The sequence below is a fragment of the Canis lupus genome, chromosome 8, assembly GCF_048164855.1.
Source record: "Canis lupus baileyi chromosome 8, mCanLup2.hap1, whole genome shotgun sequence".
In the NCBI taxonomy this organism is placed as follows: domain Eukaryota; kingdom Metazoa; phylum Chordata; class Mammalia; order Carnivora; family Canidae; genus Canis; species Canis lupus.
In genome coordinates, this window is record NC_132845.1 from 61436422 (window position 1) to 61460542 (window position 24121).

The following is a 24121-nucleotide window of genomic DNA, read 5'->3' on the forward strand; positions in this document are numbered from 1 at the left end:
GCAAGGAGCCATGCTGACGGGGCCTCCTGCCTGGGGCCACAGCACCCAGCTCCCATGGCCTGTGGCCGGTGGAGACGCTGCCGGGGCGCCAATGAGGCCCAGCTGAGAGGGGCCCTTTCAGCCTGCATGGGTGACCCGGCACAGTGCTCCCACTATGCATTGACCCTGCACGTTCCGTATCGCGCAAGAATAGTACAGATTGTTTATTATGCGGTGCCTATACAGATTCGGTTACTATAAATTGACACAACGCATGCTTTATTCCCCCAGCGTGTCAATGAGCCTGCAGAACAGTGCCCATTGCCAAAATGGGTGCACGTCGGGAAAGATCGCATTGCGGTGAATCATGGACGCGATTCTTACTGAAATCAATGACTCATTATCTGCACAATAACTGAGGCACAGAATCGCGTATCCGCAAGAAAACATGCAGGTGATAACTCCGTGATACATGTGAGCAAGGGTCCCAGGAAGCTGGGTGGGAAGGACACCACGGCTGTGCAGAGGTGAAGCTGCCTGTGACCCTATAAGCTTCCACCAGCCTGGCTGAACACAGAGTACCTGCTCCTGGGCCTGTGTCCTCGTGCACCCAGGTCGGAGCAGCTGGGGACCTGGGAGAGGAGACGCCAGCTTCCACACGATGAGGCCCTCGAGGAACCAGGACTATGTCCCATCCTCCCCACAAGGCAGGGACACAGGAAAGACAACCCAAGACCCAGGAATGTAAGGGGTGCAAGGACCTCAGACAACACCCTCCAGAACCGGTGCCCCTGGTTTTCCCAAAGGGGACCCGGGCCTGTGTGTGTGTGTGTGTGTGTGTGTGTGTGTATGGGGGGTGATGACTTATCAACGGTCCTGGTAACCCAGGCCCCAGCCGGCCCTACCCATGCCATGCTCTGTTGTGGTGAAATCCTGCCCAAAACAGCCACGTGCCCAATCCCGGCAGTGCAGCTCCATGACACCTGCACTGGTCCCCCAGGATCCCTGGGAGCCCCAGGACCCCTCTCAGGTGACAGGTCCCCTCCAGCAACCATGGTTCCTTGGAAAGGAATCCTGGGGCGAGTCCTTATATCACTGACATGTGAGCTATTGGGTTTAGTGTAGGTGGGCCGGTCGTCATAGCCACAGAATGGGTCCCTGTCCCTGTGGGGGACGCACATCTTTTGTGGCTGCCCCAGGGTGAATGTGGGGGCACCGTGTGTGTGCAGGTTGTGCTAAGCGCTGTTCCCCAACAGTTGAACCAAGCGACACCCCCCCCCCCGGCTCCGCCCACCAGCGTGCACTACATGCCTTCCTGGAGGCCTCTTAAAGTCGGGGCAGCGACGTGAGCTCAGGAATACCGTCTGTGCTCAGGAGACTGCCTGACCTGCCTTGCACAGTGGCCAGTGGGGGCAGGACTCCCAAGAGCCCAAAGAGCGCAGGCACCCAGGGGCCGCAGGGACCTGCTTCCCGCCCAGAAGCCCAGGCCTCAGAGAAAACCATTGTGTGGAGCCCCCGACGGGCCCAGGGCCACACTGCAGGCCGCCCCACACAGCACAAAGGGGCCATCCTTCTCGGGACACTGGCTTCTGTCACCGCAGCCAGCGCAGCACGGGGCCCCACCCCAGCTGGCACGCAAGGGGGCTACTTCTTGCTTTGTCTCATTTTTGTTTCTTCTTCTTCTTTTAGAAGAAAAATGGTGGGAGGCCCCACTGGGCTACACTTGTGTTCCCACCATTGACAGAGACTTCTCCGGCTGAACCCAGAGCTCCCACCCGGCTGCTGTGCGTTAGTGCATTCATCCATCTGTCTGTCCACCACCCCCAGTGTGGACTGAGCGCCACTCTGTGCCCTGTACATTCTAACTGCTGGTGGTCAGCAGGGGAAGGCAGGCGGGCTCCTGTCCATGGGGACTCACCCATCAGTCAGGAGAAAGACCGCAGGCAAATAATGCTACAAACACACATTCATCATGAAGCGTACTCCAGGCATGAAGAGAACAGCGTTCAGAGGACCAGGGCAGAGACCGTTTGTAGAGGGCTCTCCGCGAAGGGAAACGCGAGCCAGGCCCAAGCATCCAGAGCCAGGGCCAGCATGCAAAGATGTGGGAGAAGGGCAACTGAGGCAGAGAACAGGATCTGCAAAGGCCCTCGGGCCCCGGTGACATGGAGGGGCCTGGATGCTGCAAGATCAAGCAGGGAGAGATGCCCGGGGGCAGGAGCAGAGGGTGGGGGAGGGAAGGAAGCCACAGAAGGTTCTGGCAGTTCATCTGGTTAACACTGTGACTGCTCCCTCAGGTGGCCTACCGAGAACAGCATGTGGCCACCAGAGGGGAGGGGGGAAGGAGTGGAGAAGTAACTCAAAAGGCGGCTGTGGATGGCAGGCCCAGCAACCCTAGAGCCCGGGGGCTGAGGCCCAGTGACTGGCGCTCCAGCAGGTAGCTGTGGCGTGCGTGGTCCACGCAGAAGGAGGTGGAGGCAGTGATCCGATTGAAGGCCCAGGATCCTGCTCAATAAAATCCCAAGGTGGGGCCCCGGTGTTAGGAGCTGGAGCCTCAGACACAGACCAGGGCTGAGTGAGCACCACCCACATGCCCGCCGCCTCACTCGGCCACCTGCTCTTCCCGACCTGGGCATCTCAGTGCAATGCGCTCCTCCACAGGAAACAGAAATGGGCTAGCAGAAGCCGTCTGGGCAGCGGAGACAGAACACTGTGCCTGGAGTTATCCATGGAATCGCAGCAGGAGTGGCAAGTGGCCTCAGCCTGCCTGCATTTCTCATACTGCCTGGAGCTGACCTGGCACGGTGGCAAGGATAACTCTAGCCCTGGCTGTTGTTTTGCTGTCACAGATGGTGAGGAAAAGCTAATGGCCCGTCTCCTCCTGCCTCCCCAGGCTCCCGCCACAAACAGCAGGAGTGTCCCCACAGCGAGTGTGTTGCAGTCACTGGGTTGGGCGGCTACAGGCGCCCTGGAGGGAGCAGAAGCCCCATCTCTGTAGTGTGGCTCTTCTCGCCAGGCCTCACTCATCTCTAGCTCCAAATGCCAAATGCCCAGGGGGTGATCTGATTGGCTGCTGCCCACAACATGACCCCCAGCACAGGTGTCCCTCCTGATGCTCCCGTTTGTGGAACCTGGGCTGTGCAGTTTCCATTCAGGTTTCCTCCAGAGGAACTCCAAATCTGTCCTGGTGCACAGTCCTCTCCCTGCCCTCCCTAACATCGACCACACTTAGAGGCTCATGGGGCAGGATTCTGTGGGAACCCTGGAGCACCCCTCCTGGAAAGGGAATAGGTATGGGATATATAGGAAGGCCCCTACCACATGGGGGTGGCTCTGAGGTCCCCGTCCCCAGTTCCTGAGGACAGTCCTTACAGCTGGAGGCAAAGCAGTCCCTGATCACAGCAGGGCTGCTGGGGCCTCAGCATAGAATTAACAGTGTGTGCTGAGCGTTCCCAGACGCACCCTGTGTGAGATAGGTGTTGGACTGCAGAGAAGCTTCTGAGCCAACTCCAGGTAAACTATCAGTGACTGATTCCCAGACACGTCCTGACGGCCTGAGCAGGTACTCGTATGTGGCTGCAAGACATGTGATGGCCAGGAGCCTGGAGCAATGCAGGTGTCCACCAATGTGACAGATAGACACAGTGGGGTCCATCCACACAGTGGGTCACACTGTTCAGCCTCAGGAAGGAAGAAAGGACACCTGCCACAACAGGGACGTGCCCTGACAATGTGAGGCCGAGTAACACAAGCCAGATGCAGAAAGACACACATGGGGACCCCACACACACGAGGTTCTGGCGTCATCAGACTCACAGACACAGAGAGTAGAAGGTGGGGCTAGGGCTGGGAGAGCAGGTGGGGTCAAGGGGTCATGGGGACAGAATGTTCTGGAGATGGACAGGGGGACAGTGGCCCAGCCATGGGAATGTGCTTGGTGCCCTCAACTGGACACCTGGAAATGGTTAGACAGCAAATTTTAGGTATTCATACTTTACCAATTAAAGAAACAAAACAAAACCAAAGAGCCAGAGCTTCAGGTACCTGCTGAGTAACAGCTGATGGTGACCCACAGAGCCCAACGGCCATGCCCTGAGGCACCCCGTCTCAGGGACATAGCTCAGAGCTCAGAGGCTGGACACTGGGAACCGGGTGGGCAGGGGCCGGGGTGGGGGGGCATCCCAGCACAAAGGAGGGTCCGAAAATAGTGAAGGCCTCGCAGGATTAGGGAGGGCTGGGCCTCAGACAGAACTACGTTCCTGAGCCCTAAAATCGGCAGCCGAGTATCCTTTTAAGTAGAAATGCTATGTTCCACGAATAAAACAAATTGGAAGATATTTTTATACTTAGAAAAATGGATTATAGCTCTTGGCAACACACATGCTGCGGTGTCTCTCTGGAAAACCATAATTTAAACTGAACCTGGTGCTTTTGGCATTGGTCACCTGGCTGTCCCCCTAGGGCGCAGCGGGTCAGAGGGCAGTGTCCACCCTGCAGAAGAGGGGCGGGGCTCAGGATGTCCACCCGAGCCCAGCCAGGCAGAGGAGCAGGGGGGGGTCCCAGGGGACCCTGCCCCCCACAGGGCTCTGACATTCAGCAGGGCCCCCACCCAAATGAGACTGGCATCGCTGGCGTCTACAAGCCAGGCTCAGCAACCCCAACACGGCCCTGGAAGGCCACAGGGCCAGGTCAGCCAGGTCAGCCAGGTTGCTCCCTGCGCCCTGGAAGGCAGTTTACAGAAATGAGCACACAAACAGCATGCCTGGGCCTCAGAGCATCTGGGGTAATTTCACGCCGCGAGCAGTAATAACAGTAATTATTATAACACATACCCCATAACTCACCCCGGCTGGCCAATGTGCCACTTTTTCATCCCAGATCCCTGACTGAGCTCTTTTGATTCCCTCAAATGTGGCCGTCCCCCACACTGCTGCGCTGCCCGATGTGTCCCACATCACAGAAGGGCTCCCCGCCGCCCTGCCCGGCTGGGAACCCGAGCATCAGGCATCGCTGGGTAGCCCACAAGTCACTGCCTGTCCCTTCAAGGGCTGGCGGGCCCAAATTTGAGACTACAGCCGGACGCAAGCGTCCACCCACGGTGCCCGGACATCCTGGCTCGGGTGAGCCAAGGTCCAGCAAGCACTTAAAGCCGTCTTTGTACCTGAATCTCTGAGGCCAAGACTGGGGGCTGGACCTGCCAAGACAACGTATTTGGAGAACTCTGGTTATGAAAATTCACCTTTCTCCATCCCCAAACTGCCTCTATGGGCCCCTGGCCTCCAAAAAAGCCAGCTGTGACACCTGGCACATCATGAGGTCGCCAGCACAGAGAGGCTGGGAACTGCCCATCAGCCCCTACCCCATTCTGAGGGGGCCTGGGGGCCAGCTCTGGGACCTCTCTTGGGGGGTGGGCAGAGGCCCCCTCAGGACGAGCAGGTTCAGCCAGCCACTTCTTCCCTGTCACATCCTACCTCTGAAGGGTGCTGGGGGCAGCGGGGCAAGGAGACAGCCTCCCGTTGGACCTGACTGCAACATTCCATTCCTGGTAGATGGAAGGGTGGGTGTGAGGAGGGGGAACAGCCTACGCTAAGATGCTGAGCAGCAGAGGTCAGCCCAGAGTTACTTAGGGGACCCTCCTTCAGGCCCCACCCTCAAGTGCCTCCTGCCAGGTGTTCAGTGGTGGGCCCCCTCCCTGCATCAGAGTGGGGGGTCTCTGTGGTATGTGTGTGGGGAGGAGGAGGCAGGGTGGCGTCTGCCTAGGGCCATGGTCACGGCGGCCAGGAGAGAATGGATTAATGGGGGAGAGGGGGACTGCATCCAGAGAGCCTCCACCCAACCCCACAGTGGGCTCTTCAAGGCCATGTCAGAACTGCCCGCTTGGATCTGTGGCTCCGAGTCCTTCAAGTAAATGGACATGGTGGTCAGTGACAAGGCCTGAGCTCTGACACCCCAACGCTGAGGGGCCCTGGACTGTCTGCCATCTTCCCACATGGGTCAGGGAGGAATATCTCACGAGACCCCGATGGAGGCCCTCCAGGATCCAGAGAGAGCAAAGAACTCTGGGGGAAGGTTTACCACGTCCCATACCTGCTCACCCAGCAGAACCACAGGTGTGCCCAGAATTCCCCGGGGTCCTCTCAGCTCTCATTTCTGCCCAAACCCTAATGATACAACTGACTCATTCCTTTGAAGATGTCTCTGGAATTGAATTAGAAGACTCATGAACTTCCATGAACACACAAGGGGGGAGAACATTCCGGGGTAGGAAGCGTCGGAGCCACACGGTGGTGAAGGTCATCAGCGCAGCAGCCCAAGAGAGGAGCGGGATGTGGCTCTGCCTGGACTGGGAGGAGCCAGGCTCCAGCGGGGTCTTGAAGGATGCGTAGGAGTTTGCAAGGAAGGGCAGAAATAATAGGGATCCCTGGGTGGTGCAGCGGTTTAGCGCCTGTCTTTGGCCCAGGGCATGATCCCGGAGTTCCAGGATCGAGTCCCACATCAGGCTCCCTGCATGGAGCCTGCTTCTCCCTCTGCCTGTGTCTCTGCCTCTCTCTCTCTCTGTGTCTCTCATGAATAAATAAATAAAATCTTTAAAAAAAAAAAAAAAAAGGAAGGGCAGAAATAAGCACGGAGGGACAAGAGGAATCGAGACCCACAGGCCAGACACTCATTGGCCATGTCCTGCAAACTTACAGGCCGGAGGACAGAGGCCATGTGCCCCAAGTGTATGTTCTGCGCACAGGGAGAGTGCAGTAAACATGCATTAAACATGAGAGCAAGAATTCAAGCAAGGCAGAGAGGGAAGAGGGGCCTCTAGGGGGAGTGATGGACAATGAGAATGACGTGGAGGAGCCAGGCAGGATGAGGACCGGGGGGACAGACATGGGTCTGAACCAGGAACCAGCTGCCTCCGTCCTGGGGGTCTCCCAGAGGTCTGGGGCGCTGGCTGCACGCCTGTCCGTCCTTGGGTCTCCCCGAGGTCCGGGGCACTGGCTGCACACTTGCCTGTCCTCGGAGTCTCCCCGAGGTCCAGGGCGCTGGCTGCACACCTGCCTGTTCTGGGGTCTCCCAGGGGTCCAGGGCGCTGGCTGCACGCCTGCCTGTCCTCGGGGTCTCCCCGAGGTCCGGGGCGCTGGCTGCATGCTTGCCTGTCTCTCTATCTCCCACTATTTGCTTAACCCACAGCAAAAGTAACAGGTGCTGACTGTGACTGTGGGCAGCCCAGGGCCCTGGGCTCCTGCCTCAGTTTCCTTCTTTGGCGGCAGACAAAGCTCCCCCTCACTGCCAACCCTCCCACCCTTGAGGCTTGGGCCAGGCCCTGAGCTCAGGACAGAGCAGCTCGGGGTCCCCGAGGTGACTCCATGTGCCCCTCACCGTAAGACCTGGGCTGTGAGTCACTTCCAGTGCTGCCAGCTCCCAGGAGACAGTGACACGGGCCAACACAGATGGGCTGCCAGGGAGACAAATCGTTTGGGAGCCAGAGGGTGTGGTGCCCACCTCACAGTCAGGGAGTATAGTGCAGGGGAGGCGTGAGGGCGCCCAGCACCCCGAGGCCCAGAGGTGGCCTGTGTAAAACCACAAACTGAGTTGAGTCATAGGAAGGAGACTGCTGAGGCCACAGCGGAAACCATAGGGCCAGATGCCCATGCGAAGGAGGGACATCTGCCGGAGGCCAATGGAGACACGGGGGCAGGAGGGGGCAACAGGGGTCCCAACAGAGGCAGCAAGGTGCCAACGGATCCCAGGAAGTGAGAGGACACCATGGGCTCGGGCCCGTCCTGTGGTCGCACAAAGGTCCTGGGTCTGATTCAGAGAGAAGCCCATTTGAGGGCTTTCCTTGAGACTGGTGCACATGGGGTGCCGTCTGCAAGGCCCCGTGTGGACGGCAGCCTGCAGGACCCAGAGAGGGATACCCTTACCCTTCGGGTGGGGGCCCAGGTGCGGAGCTGGGGGCAGGAGGCTGCAGGAGCATGACTCTGCCATGCTCAGCACATCCACAACAGCGTGAGCCCCTCAGCCTGAGACTGGCAAGGTGGACAGAGCAGAGTGGGCAGGAAGAAGAGGAAAGGCTATTGTGCAAGATGCTGATGGCTCCCAGGTCACCAGGGCGTGACAGCCACGGTTGAGGCCTCTAGGTCTGCAAACACTTGGCGTCGCCTGCTTTATAAAGTGCTGACACCCAAGGCAGTGGCGGAGTCTGGCTGACCCACGAGGCCCAAATCCACACTGTGAAATGTACTACCTCACTGACCAGGCCGCGGACAGAGGCACTATTTTCTGGAGCAGATAGGAGATACTCACGTCTACTTCTCCTTGGTCAATCACATAGAAGTTATCTCCTTCGTCCCCTGGAACAAAAGAAAGCACACATTGTGGACAACGCCAAGGGTACCAGGTGTGGCGCTTTTGGCCTCCCTGTAGGCAGTACCTGCAGCCTGGCTTCACGGAGGCCGAGCAACCCGGGCTCCCACCATTTTCTCTTAATTTTTAAAAAATAAAACTTGTACAGACACGATGGTTTGACATACATGGACACGGTGAAATGGCCAGCACATGCCCCCCCCAGCGCAGTCACCCGTGTCCCGCGTGGGGTGGGGCACCTGAGGTCCATGCCTGGCCTGTCACAGGGTTCCCCTCTGTTAATGGAAGGCGACTGCAACAGCCAGTTGACATGCAGTTGACAAGCAGAGCGACGTGCTCTGGTTTCATGAGAGACTCCTCAAGGCAGACAACAGGTTTTGTGTCCACACCCAGGGTGAGCCCACGGCCCACGGCCCCACGCTCCTGCTCAGAGCAGCAGGGAATATACCTTGCTGTATGACGGTCTCCCCAGCGATGTGCGTGACAGGAAACATGGCGTCGAATATGTCACTGAAAGAGAAAACGCATCCCGTGGAGGAGCTGGAGCGACGTGGGGCGCGGACTCCACTGCCTCACCTCACACAGAGCAACCAGCTCTGCTCCCCCAGGAAAAGGAAAAAAGGAAATCACCCCCCACCACTACCACCCTGTCATAACCCTGCCGTCCAGGCACCAGCTCGTCATTTGCAGATCCTTCTGTGACACAATTCACTTTCTGGGTTTTGACAAAAATGGAATCACACTGTACATACTGCTTTGGACACAAAACAAAGTAAATATATCGCCAGAATGTTTATCACATTGGGAAACACAGTCCTACCAGAACGCTGCTTTCTGCATGCTTCCTGAGGGGGGGCGTCCTGAGGCCTCAGAGGCAGGAGTGTGTCGGAGACGCCTGATGCTCAGGCTATGCCAACAGGCAGTCAGGGCATTTAATTTCCTAAGTGTGGCTGTGGCCTGGATGGAACAGGTAGGATGCACAAGGCAGGGAGGTAGAGTGTGCATGGTGGGGACCCTTTGACTCCGCCAACCGCAACCAGAACACAATGTCAGAGGTCAGCCTCTTGCTCCCAAAATGCACTGGCCACCTTCAGGAGCGGGCAGCTGGTGCCCCTCATGGGGAAATGCACACCGCAGAGCTCAGGGTGGCCTTCCTCCTCTCACCTGGCTGCAGCAATAGGAGAAAGCTGGGCCTAATGGCTCAGGCTGAGCCAACCTCAGAGGTGCTCACAGGTCTGGATGCAGGTTGGGTGCCAAGCCTCCAGAAGCAAGTGCGAAGTCAGAGATGCAAACCGCCCTGTGCTCTGCTGTTTCCAGGGTCCAGAACATTACCAAGTCATTCTTAAAGTAGTAGCTGTTTCCTCTCTAAGAAAGAGGGAAGCACCATGGGGGGAACCAGTGGGTGGCAGGGGCGTCAGAGCATTTGCAGGGTCCCCGCAACCCCTCCTTCCCTGCACAGACCTGGTATCTGTCCCCTGGCCCAGGCATATTTCCCAGCCACACCTTGCCTGGGAGAGCATCTGCAGATGTGTCTGGTCTGTTTTCTAAACTGCATTTCCTCAAAACCACAGCATCAAGGATCCCAAAATGAACAGATCTTTAAAAAATAATTTTACAGGGATGCCTGGACTGTTCAGTGGCTAGCGTCTGCTTTCAGCTCAGATTGTGATCCGGGGTCCTGGGATGGAGTCCTGCATCAGGCTCCCCACAGGGAGCCTACCTCCCCTCTACCTATGTCTCTGCCTCTCTCTCTGTCCCTCTCATAAATAAATAAAATCTTAAAAAAAAAAGAAATGATTTTACAATTCCTACTTCATTTTTAAAAACGTTTACTGGTAATGGTACAATATTTCCCCAAATGCCATTAGCAGTGAAGCCAATCTCAGGACCCACCACCATGCAGCCTGGGCAGGTGCTCCAGACAGCAGTCAGGCCGCAGGCCACTGGCCACCCCACAATTAGCCTGTATGTCTGCTGCACGAGTACGAGCCTGTGAAGAGGCCTATGGTTATCATTCATATGAATATACTGGTTGTAACTCTTATGTTTCGTCCTATGCCCCTTGATGCACATCTACGTGGAGATGTACAGATCTGATGACCGCCCTAGTGGCTGCCCTACCTGGGCCTGGCACAGCACCCTACTGACCACACAGGCATCCCACTCCCTCCCTGGGTACAGAAAAAACAACAAATCTCAGAGAGCCCAGCCCCACTTACCGAAAAGTGCTGCTAGCCCATGTCTTTTGGGGTTTTTTGTTTGTTTTTTAAAGATTTTATTTATTCATGAGACACACACACACACACAGAGACAGAGACAGAGAGACAGAGGGAGAGAGAGAGAGGCAGAGACACAGGCAGAGGGAGAAGCAGGCTCCATGCAGGGAACCCGACGTGGGACCTGATCCCGGGTCTCCAGGATCATGCCCTGGGCTGAAGGCAGTGCTAAACCGCTGGGCCACCCGGGCTGCCCTAGCCCATGTCTTTTGGAAGAAGCTAACACTCCCAGTGCACCCCCGTCCCCATTATCAAGGCTTGGACACGGCTGTGTGCAGGATAGATGCCCATGCTCCCACCAGCTTGGCCCATCCCCCCACTGAGAGGCCCCCTCTTTTCCCATCTTCTGCGTCTTCTCAAACAAAACCCAATTCTTCCTGCCTCTTAGCACTTAATGGCATTAAAAGGACCTGTCTGCCTCTGCCATGAAAAGGAAAACAGTTTTCTATTCTCATCTGGAAGTGACCTCTGGAAGGCTTTGCTGAAGCTGCTGCCTGCATCCCAGGGAGTCTGACACGTGGGTCCCAGTGCCACCCCCACCAGGGTCCAGGACACTGGGCTCAGCACTCCTGCATTGGGCACTGTGCCAGGTGCAGGGACACAGTGCTCGGGGCTGCTAAGACACAGAAACATGAAGATATGACAGTCCTCAGTCCATGAGGCCCCAAGGACAGAACCCGTGCTGGCCAAGCGCCCTTCATCTGCCCACTTGCTCTGAGGTCAGAACTGTGGCTGTCTTGTCCAGACTAGGAAACCAGAGACACTAAGCAACCCTGCCAAGGCCAGCAGCTGGGAAGAGGTGAGGCCAGGCCGCACTCGTCTTCCCGTGCAGGGCTCTGTGGGACACCCAGAGCTAAGCAAGACCTAGCTTAGGGGACAAGAAGGTGTGTTTGGGGGCATAGAGCCTTCCCAGTCTCAGGAAGCACCCTCAGAGAGCAGGTGGTGGGGGCCATGATGCCCACTCTAGGGAAGCCACTAGCCTGCGACAGGTGCTGGTCATAGTTGGGAGGCAGCCCGATCAGAGGCTGCACCCTGTCCTCGACTCTCAGCCTGACTCTGAGGTCCTCAGGCTTCCCGAGGCCTGAGCAGGGCCATCCCCTCAATGGCGGGGAGCAGCTGACAAAGGGGTGCCCACTTACCTTATCCCAGTGGCCCCGTGGGCACTTTTCACCAGATCCCCCCACACACATCTGAGGCAGCCCAAGCTGCAAAGGGACCCTCAGACTCAAACCAGGAATGATGGGGGCAGAGGTATCACCCAGGATTTTGCTTTAATTCTAATTATTTATTGGTACTGTTGGTTTTTGCCCCTCTAAGTCAGGGGTTGGTCCTAGCCCTGCTGTACTGTGAACACCTGTGACTTCTGGTTTTGCCTAGGCATTCTTTCCAGAATAATGCAGATTTACATGCATAAAGTAGAATAAATAGAAAAACCAACAAAATCAACAATCTGGAAATGCAGTGGGCAAAATGCTAAAATAACCAGTTTGCAGCACAGGAGCCTGGTTTCTGTACTCCTGCATCACACAGCGAGTTCAGGGCAGGTCTAGCAACCACCCCAGTGGTGAGAGAGCCACGAGCATGAGCCATATTCTGATGTGATGCAGAAGTGGCCTCATCGCCTTTAGGTGACAAGATCATAGGCTCTGCTCAGGCCTCAGCAGCCTGCTCACACAGAGGGAAATGCCATCCACATTCATAGATTTTCAGCCCTCCCCCCTCCCTCTGTACGGGGCAGGCCTCTGCACTGGGGACCAGGACCCAGAGAGATCTGGGTCAGGGAGCAAGGTCAGGATGGTGGCCAGGGAATGGGTGGTCTTAGACCCCAGCCACACCCTGGCCTGGACCCAAGCAGAGCCACCATGATGCTCAGGGCCTGCAAAGTGCTGGTTCCCTCCAGGTGGCCCATGGCCCTTGGAAGCTCCCACCTGAGTCACTCCTCATATTGGCACCTCTCCTTCCCTGGGTTCCTCAGCTCTTGCCCTCTGACCCCTGTACCTGACAGTGTCCTGACTTCCTCCTCCCCAGCTGACTGTGAGTTCTGAGAACAAAGACTGCGTCATCACTGCAGCCTGACACACATCTGATTCACAGTAGGTCCTTGGTACAATATGGATGGAAGGCTAGAGGTCAGATGGTGGGTGGATGGATGGGTGGGTGGATGGGTGGAAGAGTGGATGTGTGGAAGGAAGGGTAGAAGGATGGTGAATGGGGGAGCAGATGGAAGGGTAGAAGGGTGGGTGGTGGGTGGGTGGTGGGAACAGTGGATGGAGGATGAGCTGTCTGTTAAGGCAGCTCCAAAATAATAGATCAGCTTGAACAAGGTATGGGTCTTCTGAGAGAAGTCCCTGCTTCCTGAAGCCATTCACTATGAAAATGGTGGCAGTCAATCTTGAATCCTCAGGCTGAACCCAGTGTGCTCCATCCAAGAGGAAGCCTCATTAACATCCTTTCATTTAAACCTCAAAACCATAGAAAAACGTTGGCCCCCATCGTTGTTCCCACTTTACAGACAGGTATATCAAGGTTCAGAAAGGTTAAGTCACTTGCCCATGGTCACACATCTGGCTTGGGGTACAGTACAGTAAGGCTGACCACTCCCTCAAGGTCCCATTCATTCTTGCCACAGAAGGTGCACAACAGAACACACCAGGGTGTGGGGTCTCTGCTCTCTCTGGCCATGCATCCAAGCCCTGACTTATGGGTGGGTCCACACTGAGGCATGGCCTCTGCAAAGGAGGCAGCCCCTGGCTCTTGCTAGCAGGACCAGACTCCTGGAGATACTCTAGGGCAGGAAGGCTGGAGGGTACCTACACTTACCAGATGACTTTGTGTCAATGGCAGAGCATCACATCCCCTGCCCTTGAGCACACCTGGCTGTCACTTGAGCCCTGCCAGCTGACTAGTTCCCTGGGTCCTCTGTGACCTGGTGGTCTTCCCAGAGAAAGTTGGGTGCTGCCGACCAGGGGTCTCATCCTGAGAGCTACACTCCCTGGTTCCAGCAATGAGGCCACAGGCACCAACTGGGCTCCTGGAGACATGTGTCACCTTCACAGCCTAGAGCCCTTCCCTTCCTGCCTGACTCCCATGGGGGGAGGCTTCCTGACTATTCACTTAGATTCATGTTTTCAAAGACACATTGAAAATGAGGTGTCACCCTTGAGGTCAGAACCCCACCAACGAGTCTCAGCTTAGTGTATTTCCAGGAAAAACAATGCAATGTTTGTTTCATCTTGGGGAGGCTCTCCCCACCAAATAAAGTGTTATAGTGAATCCTCATCACACAGGAAAGTTTGGGGTTTGTTTGTTTGTTTGAAATCTAAACCCCACATACAGTCCAAATGCAAGAATATGACCTCCTGGTAAGTTAATCGTCTCAACCTTAAAAATAAGACTTTGCATGCTCATACTAAGCCAGCCGGACAGTTAGGTAGGTAAGCACAGGTCAAACTGCCACCGAGCTGGAAAGGAAAGTCTAAGACAAGAAGGGAAGGTACCGCCAGGGTGGGGTGGGGCAGGGCAGGCCTCTCTCCCCTTCCCATGCAGCTCCAGCAGACACTTCCCGGGTGTGAGGGTCCCCTTGTTATCTACCATCACCTCAGACCAGCCACATTTCCTCCTCTATCCCAGCAGAAGCCAAATTTGGGGCCCTTGAGCCCTCGGGGGCAGGAGGGGTCAACAGGATGTCTCTGAACACCCTCTGTCTCTCCCAGAAGAGGTGAGTTGTCTTTTTTTTTTTATTATTGGAGTTCAATTTGCCAACATTTAGCATAACACCCAGTGCTCATCCCGCCAAGTGCCCCCCTTAGTGCCCATCACCCAGTCACCCCAACCCCCGCCCACCTCCCTTTCCACTACCCCTTGTTCATTTCCCAGAGTTAGGTGTCTCTCATGTTTTGTCACCCTCACTGATATTTTCACTCATTTTCTCTCCTTTCTCCTTTATTCCCTTTCACTAATTTTTATATTCCCCAAATGAATGAGACCATATAATGTTTGTCCTCCGATTGACTTATTTCACTCAGCATAATATCCTTCAGGTCCCTCCACGTCGAAGCAAATGGTGGGTATTTGTCGTTTCTAATGGCTGAGTAATATTCCATTGTATACATAGACCACATCTTCTTTATCCACTCATCTTTTGATGGACACTGGGGCTCCTTCCACATTTTGGCTATCGTGGCCATTGCTGCTATAAATATTGGGGTGTAGGTGTCCCGGCGTTTCACTGCATCTGTATCTTTGGGGTAAATCCCCAGCAGTGCAATTGCTGGGTCGTAGGGCAGGTCTATTTTTAACTCTTTGAGGAACCTCCACACAGTTTTCCAGAGTGGCTGCACCAGTTCACATTCCCACCAACAGTGCAAGAGGGTTCCCCTTTCTCCGCATCCTCTCCAACATTTATTATTTCCTGTCTTGTTAATTTTCCCCATTCTCATTGGCGTGATGTGATATCTCATTGTGGTTTTGATTTGTATTTCCCTGATGGTCAGTGATGTGGAGCATTTTCTCATGTGCGTGTTGGCCATGTCTATGTCTTCCTCTGTGAGATTTCTCTTCATGTCTTTTGCCCATTTCATGATTGGATTGTTTGTTTCTTTGCTGTTGAGTTTAATAAGTTCTTTACAGATCTTGGAAACTAGTCCTTTATCTGATACGTCATTTGCAAATATCTTCTCCCATTCTGTAGGTTGTCTTTTAGTTTTGTTGACTGTTTCTTTTGCTGTGCAGAAGCTTCTTATCTTGATGAAGTCCCAATAATTCATTTTTGCTTTTGTTTCTCTTGCCTTCATGGATGTATCTTGCAAGAAGTTGCTGTGGCCAAGTTCATAAAGGATGTTGCCTGTGTTCTCCTCTAGGATTTTTTTTTAAAGATTTATTTATTTATTCATTCAGAGAGAGCGAGAGAGAGGCAGAGACACAGGCAGAGGGAGAAGCAGGCTCCACGCAGGAAGCCTGATGTGGGACTCGATCCCGGGTCTCCAGGATCACACCCTGGGCTGCAGACGGCACTAAACCGCTGCACCACCGGGGCTGCCCTCCTCTAGGATTTTGATGGAATCTTGTCTCACATTTAGATCTTTCATCCATTTTGAGTTTATCTTTGTGTCTGGTGCAAGAGAGTGGTCTAGTTTCATTCTTCTGCATGTGGATGTCCAATTTTCCCAGCACCATTTATTGAAGAGACTGTCTTTCTTCCAGTGGATAGTCTTTCCTCCTTTATCGAATATTAGTTGACCATAAAGTTGAGAGTCCACATCTGGATTCTCTATTCTGTTCCATTGATCTATGTGTCTGTTTTTGTGCCAGTACCACACTGTCTTGATGACCACAGCTTTGTAGTACAACCTGAAATCTGGCATTGTGATGCCCCCAGCTGTGGTTTTCTTTTTTAATATTCCCCTGGCTATTCGGGGTCTTTTCTGATTCCACACAAATCTTAAGATGATTTGTTCCAACTCTCTGAAGAAAGTCCATGGTATTTTGATAGGGATTGCATTAAATGTGTAAATTGCCCTGGGTAACATTGACATTTCCACAATATTAATTCTTCCAATCCATGAGCATGGAATGTTTTTCCATCTCTTTGTGTCTTCCTCGATTTCTTTCAGAAGTGTTCTGTAGTTTTTAGCATATAGATCCTTTACTTCTTTGTTTAGGTTTATTCCTAGGTATCTTATGCTTTTGGGTGCAATTATAAATGGGATTGATTCCTTAATTTCTCTTTCTTCAGTCTCATTGTTAGTGTATAGAAATGCCACTGATTTCTGGGCATTGATTTTGTATCCTGCCACATTGCCGAATTGCTGTATGAGTTCTAGCAATCTTGGGGTGGAGTCTTTTGGGTTTTCTAAGTACAGTATAAGAGATGAGTTGTCTGACGGTCAGAGACCATCCTGGGGTGAAATCCCAGCTCATGTACTTCCTCAGTACTACCTCATGGCATTTATCACCATCATCCCCATTGTCCTCATTTCCAGGTGAGAGGTCTGAGGCACAGACAGTTTAAGGAATTCACGCAGGGTCACACAGCCAGGATTCCAAACCAGGTGATCCGGCATGGAAGAAACATTCCCTAACACCAGGATGTTTGCTCAGTGACAGGTGCATGCGACCTTTACTAAATTACATTTCCCTTCTAGGCTTAGTTTGGTAAGAATTTTTATAGTAGTTGCTGATTGTTATCAGGTTCTTTTTCAACATGTACATGACATACCATACCGATGTTTTTCCTGTGGTCTATTAATGTGGACAGCATTCTGAGCTGGAGCTGTCCTTGAAACCCTCTGTAGTCTTGGGGCATCTGGGTGGCTCACGTTGAGCATCTTCCTTTGGCTCAGGGTGTGATCCCAGAGTCCCAGGATCGAGTCCTGCATCAGGTTCCTGCATGGTGCCTGCTTCTCTCTGTGTGTCTCTCATGAATAAATAAATAAATAAATAAATAAATAAATAAATAAATCTTTAAAAGAAACCCTACTTAGTCTCAATGGGTAGTTTTCAAAAGTCAAGTTGAATTTGGTTGGCTATTTACGATTTTTGCATCTACATTCACAGAATACATACTATGCCTCACAGCTTTTACATGGCTTCTTGTTTGTTTCCTTGTGTCACCCATATCATGCTCGGAAGCTGGGCAGCTCCTCCCTGCTCTCTGTCTTCTGGAGCCACTTGTGATGGGAGAACACACAGTGTGCTGACGCTGGACGGGGCCTGCCCCCAAGCCGTCATGACCTGGCTTCTCAGAGGAAGGCCTTCAGCTGCTGTTTAACTTTGAGTTTATTGATTGCTCCGCATTTTCTATTTCTTCACATGCCAACATGGACACCATTTTCAAAGTTAAAAATCTTTAAAAATTGACAGAGTTATAAAAAATCCAAATTTTTAGATTTTCTTTAAAAGATAAAATGAAGCTCTAGCAACATGGGGCCTGCATTCTCACAAAGCAAGAAATTAGCCCACTCCCACCCTGGTCAGAGCACATGCTCTCCAGTCTGCCACAAGCCCCAGAAGTGCATGGATTCCTGACCCTCAGTGCAGGTGTGTAAGCCTGCCTGTGAGCTCACTGTCTGGGGGTGGCAGCTGCACAAGTGGGACTTCATCACGAGAGTGCCAGGCATCCTGTGACAACTGCTTCTCTGAGGGACCTGCTGCCAGTGCTAAACTTACCTGGACAGACCCAAGAGACTGAATCTCCAAGGACTTAACCCATCTGTAACATGGGCATAGGGTAGCACACCCACCCTCATAGAGCTCTGAGAGCCTAACCGAGATATGGATTTTGTGAAGCATTTAGCAAAATGAGCACTCACAGTCAGGAGCTTCATAACTGTTTCTGCCAGCTCCAGATCACATGCACACAGCAGTGGGGAGCCCCTTCTCCCAGCCCTGCTAAGAGGCTCACCCACCTCACAGGATCTCCTGGGAATGAAGACATTGTACCCCTGGTCTTGGCCTGTCTCATGATCCAGTATGACTTCTGTACTCCTTTTTAATGGCTTACATTTCTGATATGCTTGGAGCTGCAGGCAGAGGTGGCCTGACCTCAACCTTGCCAAGCAGCCTGCAGAAGCAAACAGGCAGGGCCAGTTCTGAGAGTGAGGCCACCCTGCGTGGGACAGGCCAGGGAGGAGGGCGCCCAGCAACCAGTCAGATCTGCATCTGGCCCCAAGCACCCGACCTCCTACCAGCGCTGGGATGCAGCGGGGCGGAAGTGACAGCGTCCCAGTGGACTCTCCCCTGTCGCCAGTTCCAGTAACCTTGCATTCCTGCATCTTAGAAACACTCCTCCGGGGTGAAGGGCATTCCTGTGACTTCAAGCAAAAGCACCCTGACACTGACCACAGGACCGCCTCCAGTAATAAGAAAAGCAAACTGCGTCAGTGCTTTCATTTCTGTCATTATTTCTTGAAAAGTCTTATTTTGAAAAATGTCAAACTTTCAGAAGCATGGAGGGACACGGATGTCAGAGCAGGATACATATTATATTCCCAGCTGGTGATGTCAAAAGAGCAGAATGCAGCACAACACACATGCACCAACCACAGGTCTGCACAAAAGCGCACATACGTGTATTGACAAGGACCGGACAGGAGCCATGAGGGATGAGAATAGAACATGAAAATAAAGACCATCCAGACCACAGAAAACACGTTCAAGTGCATACTAGTGTGTTTTCCTGACTCCAAAATAATGCCATAAATGGGAAAAGTGCAACTGACGGCTGGTCTGGCCCCTTTAGAAATGGTTCTGGAAGACCCAAACGTGCTGCTACAGCCTTGGGAGAATTTCTCTCTCTGGCTGTTTGGACTCACAGGTCAATGTCACCCAGAGAAGGAAGTGCCCTGGACCCGTGGGCAAAGCTCTGGTGCATTGGGCACCATGGCAACATCCTGTTTGACGGGCCAGTCATAGCCCGAGTGACCAAGCTGGGCACTCCAGACACAGTGGCCCCAAGGTTGTGTTTAGGCTTCTCCACTGTTTGGGTGAAAGCTCACTATGTTTCTCTCTGGACTGCAACTTTCCAAATAATTCTCTGTAAACAGTGATCACTCAGGCATTGCCATGGTGAGCGACGAGGTACTACCCACTCCTGCTGGGGCACCAGGACCACGATGTTTGCAGACCTTCAGGAGACCTGGTGCCACCGTGTCTGCAGTGCTTTCTCATCCGAGAATGCACCAGCTCAGGACTCTGAGTGGGGAGCGTGGACCCCAGGAGAGAGGCCCCAGTTGAGACTCCACTCTACCCTGTACCTCCAGGGGAAGGCATAGAGGCCCAGGATCTCCAACCCAGAATCACCAGTGTACACCTCTGGTTTTGATGTTTACCGTGTCCCCAGATGCCCAGGACAACTCGAGCTGCCAAGTAAGAAGGCACCTTGGATGGGGACCAGTGCCTAAAGGTGTAGGCTGGGGAGGATGAGCTCTTCTATTAAGAATGCACCCAGTAAGGCTGCTTAGGTTTCCATTCCCTTCTCATGTTAACCATAGAGATATGTTTACACACATATAAGATGAGGCTACTGGACTGCTTGGGACAGCGCTATTTGTAGTCATGAAAATCTGTAATACCTAACAGTTGGGGACTCGTTAATTAAGTCACACAATGGAATCCAAGATGGAGGTGCAGAGGCTCATCCATGGAGAATAATGGTGTTTACTATAGGTCTACTAAGTAAAAAGCAGGTTGGAAAACTAAACCTGATAGAATTGCAAGGACAAATAGACAAATCTAAATTATAGTTGAGGATTTCAACACCCGTCTATGAATTATTGGTAGATTCACAGGTAGAAAGTAAGGGCATACCTGAACTGAAGAGCACCATCACTTAACTAGATGTGGTTGACATTTATAGAATGTCAACTGCACCAAACAACAGTAGAACACACATTCTTCTCCAGTTTGGATGAAACATTTACCAAGACAGACAACATCCTGGGCCAGAAAATACATCTGAATACATTTAAAAATATATGTCATATAGTATCTGCTCTCAGACCACAGTGGGTTAAACTAGAAATCAGTAACAAAAAGGTAGCTCAAAAGTCCCAATATTTGGAGGTTAAGCAACACACTCTGAATAACAACACGTGTCAAAAAAGGTGGCTCAAGAGAAATTGAAAACTTTTACAACTAAATGAAAATTAAAAAGCAGCTAATTAAAATTAATGGGATGTAGCAAAAGTAGTGCTTCAAGGGAAATTGTAGCACTGAATGCATATATTTTAAAAAGGGAAATACCTAAAATCAATAATCTAAGCTCCCACCTTAGGAAACTAGAAAAGAAGAGCAAATTAAACCTAAAGAAAGCCAAGAAAATAAATAATAAAAATTAAAGCAAAAAAGCAAAAATCAGTGGAACTTAAAATCAGAAATGAATAGAGAAAATCAACATAGTCAAAGGTGGTTCTTTGAAAATATCTATAAAAATCTATAAACCTCCAAGGAGGCTAATGGGGTAGGGAGTGGGGAGCACACAAAAATCACTCAAGTCAGAAGTGAGAGAAGGACAGCATCACTCCAGAGCCCATGAATATTAAAAGATCAATAAAAGAATACTATGAACAATTCTATGTCCACAAATTTGAAAACCTGGATGAAAGGGACCAAGTTTTTGAAAGACATTATGTACCAAAACACATACAAGAAAAATAGATAATATAATCTAAGGAAGAAACTAAATCAATAATTATTAACTTTCCAAAACAGAAAGCAGCAGGCCCAGATAGGTTCACTGGTAAAATCCAACAAATATTTAAAGAAGAAACTATACCAATTCTCAACAATCTCTTCCAGAAAACTGAAGTAGAGAAAACACTTTCTCATGCATTCTATGAGGACAGTATCACCCCAAGACCAAAACCAGACAAAAGCATTACAAAAAAGGAAAATTAAAGACCAATATCTCATGAACATAAATGCAAAAATCCTCAACAAAATATTAGGACATCGACTCCAGCACTGTGTTAAAAGAATTAAACACCACAACTAAGTGAGGTTCACTCCAGGTAAAGGCCGATTCAACATTCAAAAATCAATCTAATCCACTGTACCAAAGACTAAAGAAGGGAGATCACATGACCATAACAATAGATGCAGAAAAGGCATTTGACAAAATTCAAGACTCATACATGATAAAAATTCTCAGAAAACTAAGAATATAGGAGAATTTTCTCAACTTCATAAAGAACAGCTCCAAAAAACCTGCAGTTAACATCACAGCTAAGGGCGAGAATGCTTCCCCCTGAGACTGAGATGCAGTCAAATACATTCCTTTTACCACTCTTTTCCAACACTGTACTGGAAGCCCCAGCTTAATACAATAAGATAAGGAAAGGAAAAAGAGAATGTGAAGGAAGAAATAAAACTGGTTTTGTTTGCAGATGACACTGACTGTGTCATTCCAAAGAATCAACAACAATAACAAAACCCACTGGAACTTATAAGTGATTGTAGCAGGGTTGCAGGATATAAGCTTAATATACAAAAGCCAGTCACTTTCCTACATACTAGCATGAAAAACTGGAATATGAAATTAAAAACACAATGCCACTTACAGTAGCACCCCCAAAAATGAAATATTTAGGTTTAAACCCAACAAAATATGTTCAGGGTCTATATGAGGAAGACTACAAAACTCTGATGAACAACTTAAAAAAAAATACAAATAATTGCAGAGACATTCCATGTTCATGGATAGGAACACTCAATTTTGTCAACCTGATCCCAACTTGAGTGACAGATTTAACTCCAACCAAATTCCAGCAAGTCATTTTGTGATTATCAACAAATGGATCCTACAGTTTATATGAGAAGCAAAACACCCAGAATAGCTAACACAATACTGAAGCCTAAGGGCTGACTATGATGTCAGGACCTTACCACAGAGCTGCAATAATTAAGACAGTGTGGTTTTGGCAAAAGAACAGGCAAATAGATTCGTGGAATGGTACCAGGAGCCCAGAAGTAGACCTCCATGAATAGTCAGCTGACCTTTGACAAAGGAGCAAAGGCAACATGATGGAGCAAAGAGGGTCTCCCCAACACTGGTGTTGGAACAACTAGACATCCACAAGCAAAAACTGAATCCAGACACAGATTTTACCTCCTTCATAAGAATCAACTCAAAATGGATCATAGATCTGGTCATAAATTCAATAATAACACTTTTAGAAGATAACAGAGAAGACAATCTAGGGGACCTTGAGTTTGGCAACGACTGTTTAGATACATCACCAACCACCCCCAGATGGAAGCCTGGCTCCACCTGGCTCCACCACAGAGGATACTTTCAGTTGCCTCTCCTAGGAGGGCACCAGCAATCCTCAGGGTGTAGTGGAGGCTCCAGGGGCCACTGGACCAAGAGCTCCATCATCCCTGGCTCCCATCCACTCACTGGGCACCACTGGGCAAGGATGAGCTGCCACGTGGAGGGTCAAGCACCCACCATCACTTGGGGTCACACTCCACTCTAACTCAGCTACTGGGAGACCATGGAGAAGAAAGTACATGCAGTGCCTGCCTTGAGAGGTACATGCGAAACAGGGTGAACACCAAACAGGTGGGGCCTTCCAGCTGTCATTCATTCATTCAACAAACACAAGGAGGACTAATGCTGGGTCAGCCCCCTTCCTGCCTCAGCCCATGGCAAGAGCACAGGTAAGAAAGACAACCCCTCCTTGCCACCTGGAAAAGACTGTATGAGAGGCAGCAATGTCCCTGTGTGGACAGCCATCAGCAGTGCTGTGGCCTCCTCCTCAACCTGAGGGCCCAGTCAGGATGCCCCAGAAGCAGCTAATGGTTTTTATGGCAGATCAACTGGCCCAAAGGCTCCGGGTCAGGTCCACGTCCCACATCCCACGCTGTAAATAAGCTTGTTGCTGGAAACCTCATCACCACTACTGCATGCCAGGCCCAGAAACAGTGCCTGGAAGCCAAGGGAAAAGGGCCTCTGAGGGCCTGTCTTTTGAGTCTCAGATTCTGGATCTATCTTCAAGGGTTTCATGCCAGCAGCCAGGGCTGGCTGTCCAGTTCTGGGTCCAGCTGGGGGGTGGGGTGGGGAGGGAGCTGTAGCATGGGAGCTGCAGCAGGGGCGCTGAGAAAGCCAGCCAGCAGCAGATCCATCGGAGGTTCAGACCGGGTCAGTGTGGCCTCCTAGCAGGCCAGTAGGAGGCAGTGGGCAAGTACATTCACCCTCTGGCCCTAACTCCTCAGGCCTAACACCTGAGGTTTACAAAGCTTCATGGCCTTATTCATCTCCCACTCCAACAACCCTGTCTCCACCTCTTCTAAGAAGTCCCCTGGGATCCCCCCACCCCCCAATAGCAGTCAGGGCTTCTTGGTCTCCATTCTCGTTTGTAGAGGAATTAGTTTGACCCCTTAGGAACAGGGGTTAAGATTCACAGTCCTACAGCCCACGGCCAGTGTTAATCCTGGAGGGACACAGGTCTCGGCAGGCCCAAGCTGTCCTGCGCTATCCCCGTGTGCAGGGTGGTCCCGGTGTTAAAAATGACAGTGAAGAGGGCTCCCCTTCCCAGTTGCTTCTCTGCAGGCCACATCCACAGCCAGGAGTGAGAAACAAGAGCCCCTGCAATCTTCCTCCCTCCTCATCACTTCTCAGGATGGGGATGTTCTTCAAGGTCAAAGGCATCCTGAGGGCCCATGGACCAATCACAAATCCAGGCAGCTGGTGCTGGTGCTCTGGTAACCATAGACCCCACTCCAAGCACATGGGAGGGGAGAATGCAGTGGCATGTCTGCAGAATCACTGCAAACAGCCCCCCACCCAGGGCTCTGTGGGCTGGGGACACGTGTGTTTTCTTTCCATGGCTGCTAAACCAATCACAGCTGCATCCAAGGGCCAGGCGCAGGCCTCGGCCGTGGGAGCACAGATGCACACATCCAGGGCCTGGGACCACTTCAGAGGCTGCGGTGGAGGGGCAGGGCATGAGCATGGCCTGGCCAGGTGAGGGTGGTCCAGGCTCCCAATAGGTGAGCAGCTGAGAAGC

The 24121-nt window shown here is 51.9% G+C and overlaps 1 protein-coding gene across 6 annotated transcripts in view; it reads right to left on the reverse strand.

Annotated features, from left to right (window-relative positions):
• Positions 1 to 24121, reverse strand: part of PRKAR1B (protein kinase cAMP-dependent type I regulatory subunit beta) — a 113155-nt gene that overhangs the window by 29407 nt on the left and 59627 nt on the right. For all 6 annotated transcript variants that reach the window (XM_072836658.1, XM_072836655.1, XM_072836654.1 and 3 more), the window contains exons 5-6: positions 8786 to 8847; positions 8278 to 8324 (exon numbers count right to left, since the gene is read on the reverse strand). In XM_072836658.1, the coding sequence (XP_072692759.1) occupies positions 8278 to 8324; positions 8786 to 8847 (109 nt within the window). The remainder of the gene's footprint in view (positions 1 to 8277; positions 8325 to 8785; positions 8848 to 24121) is intronic.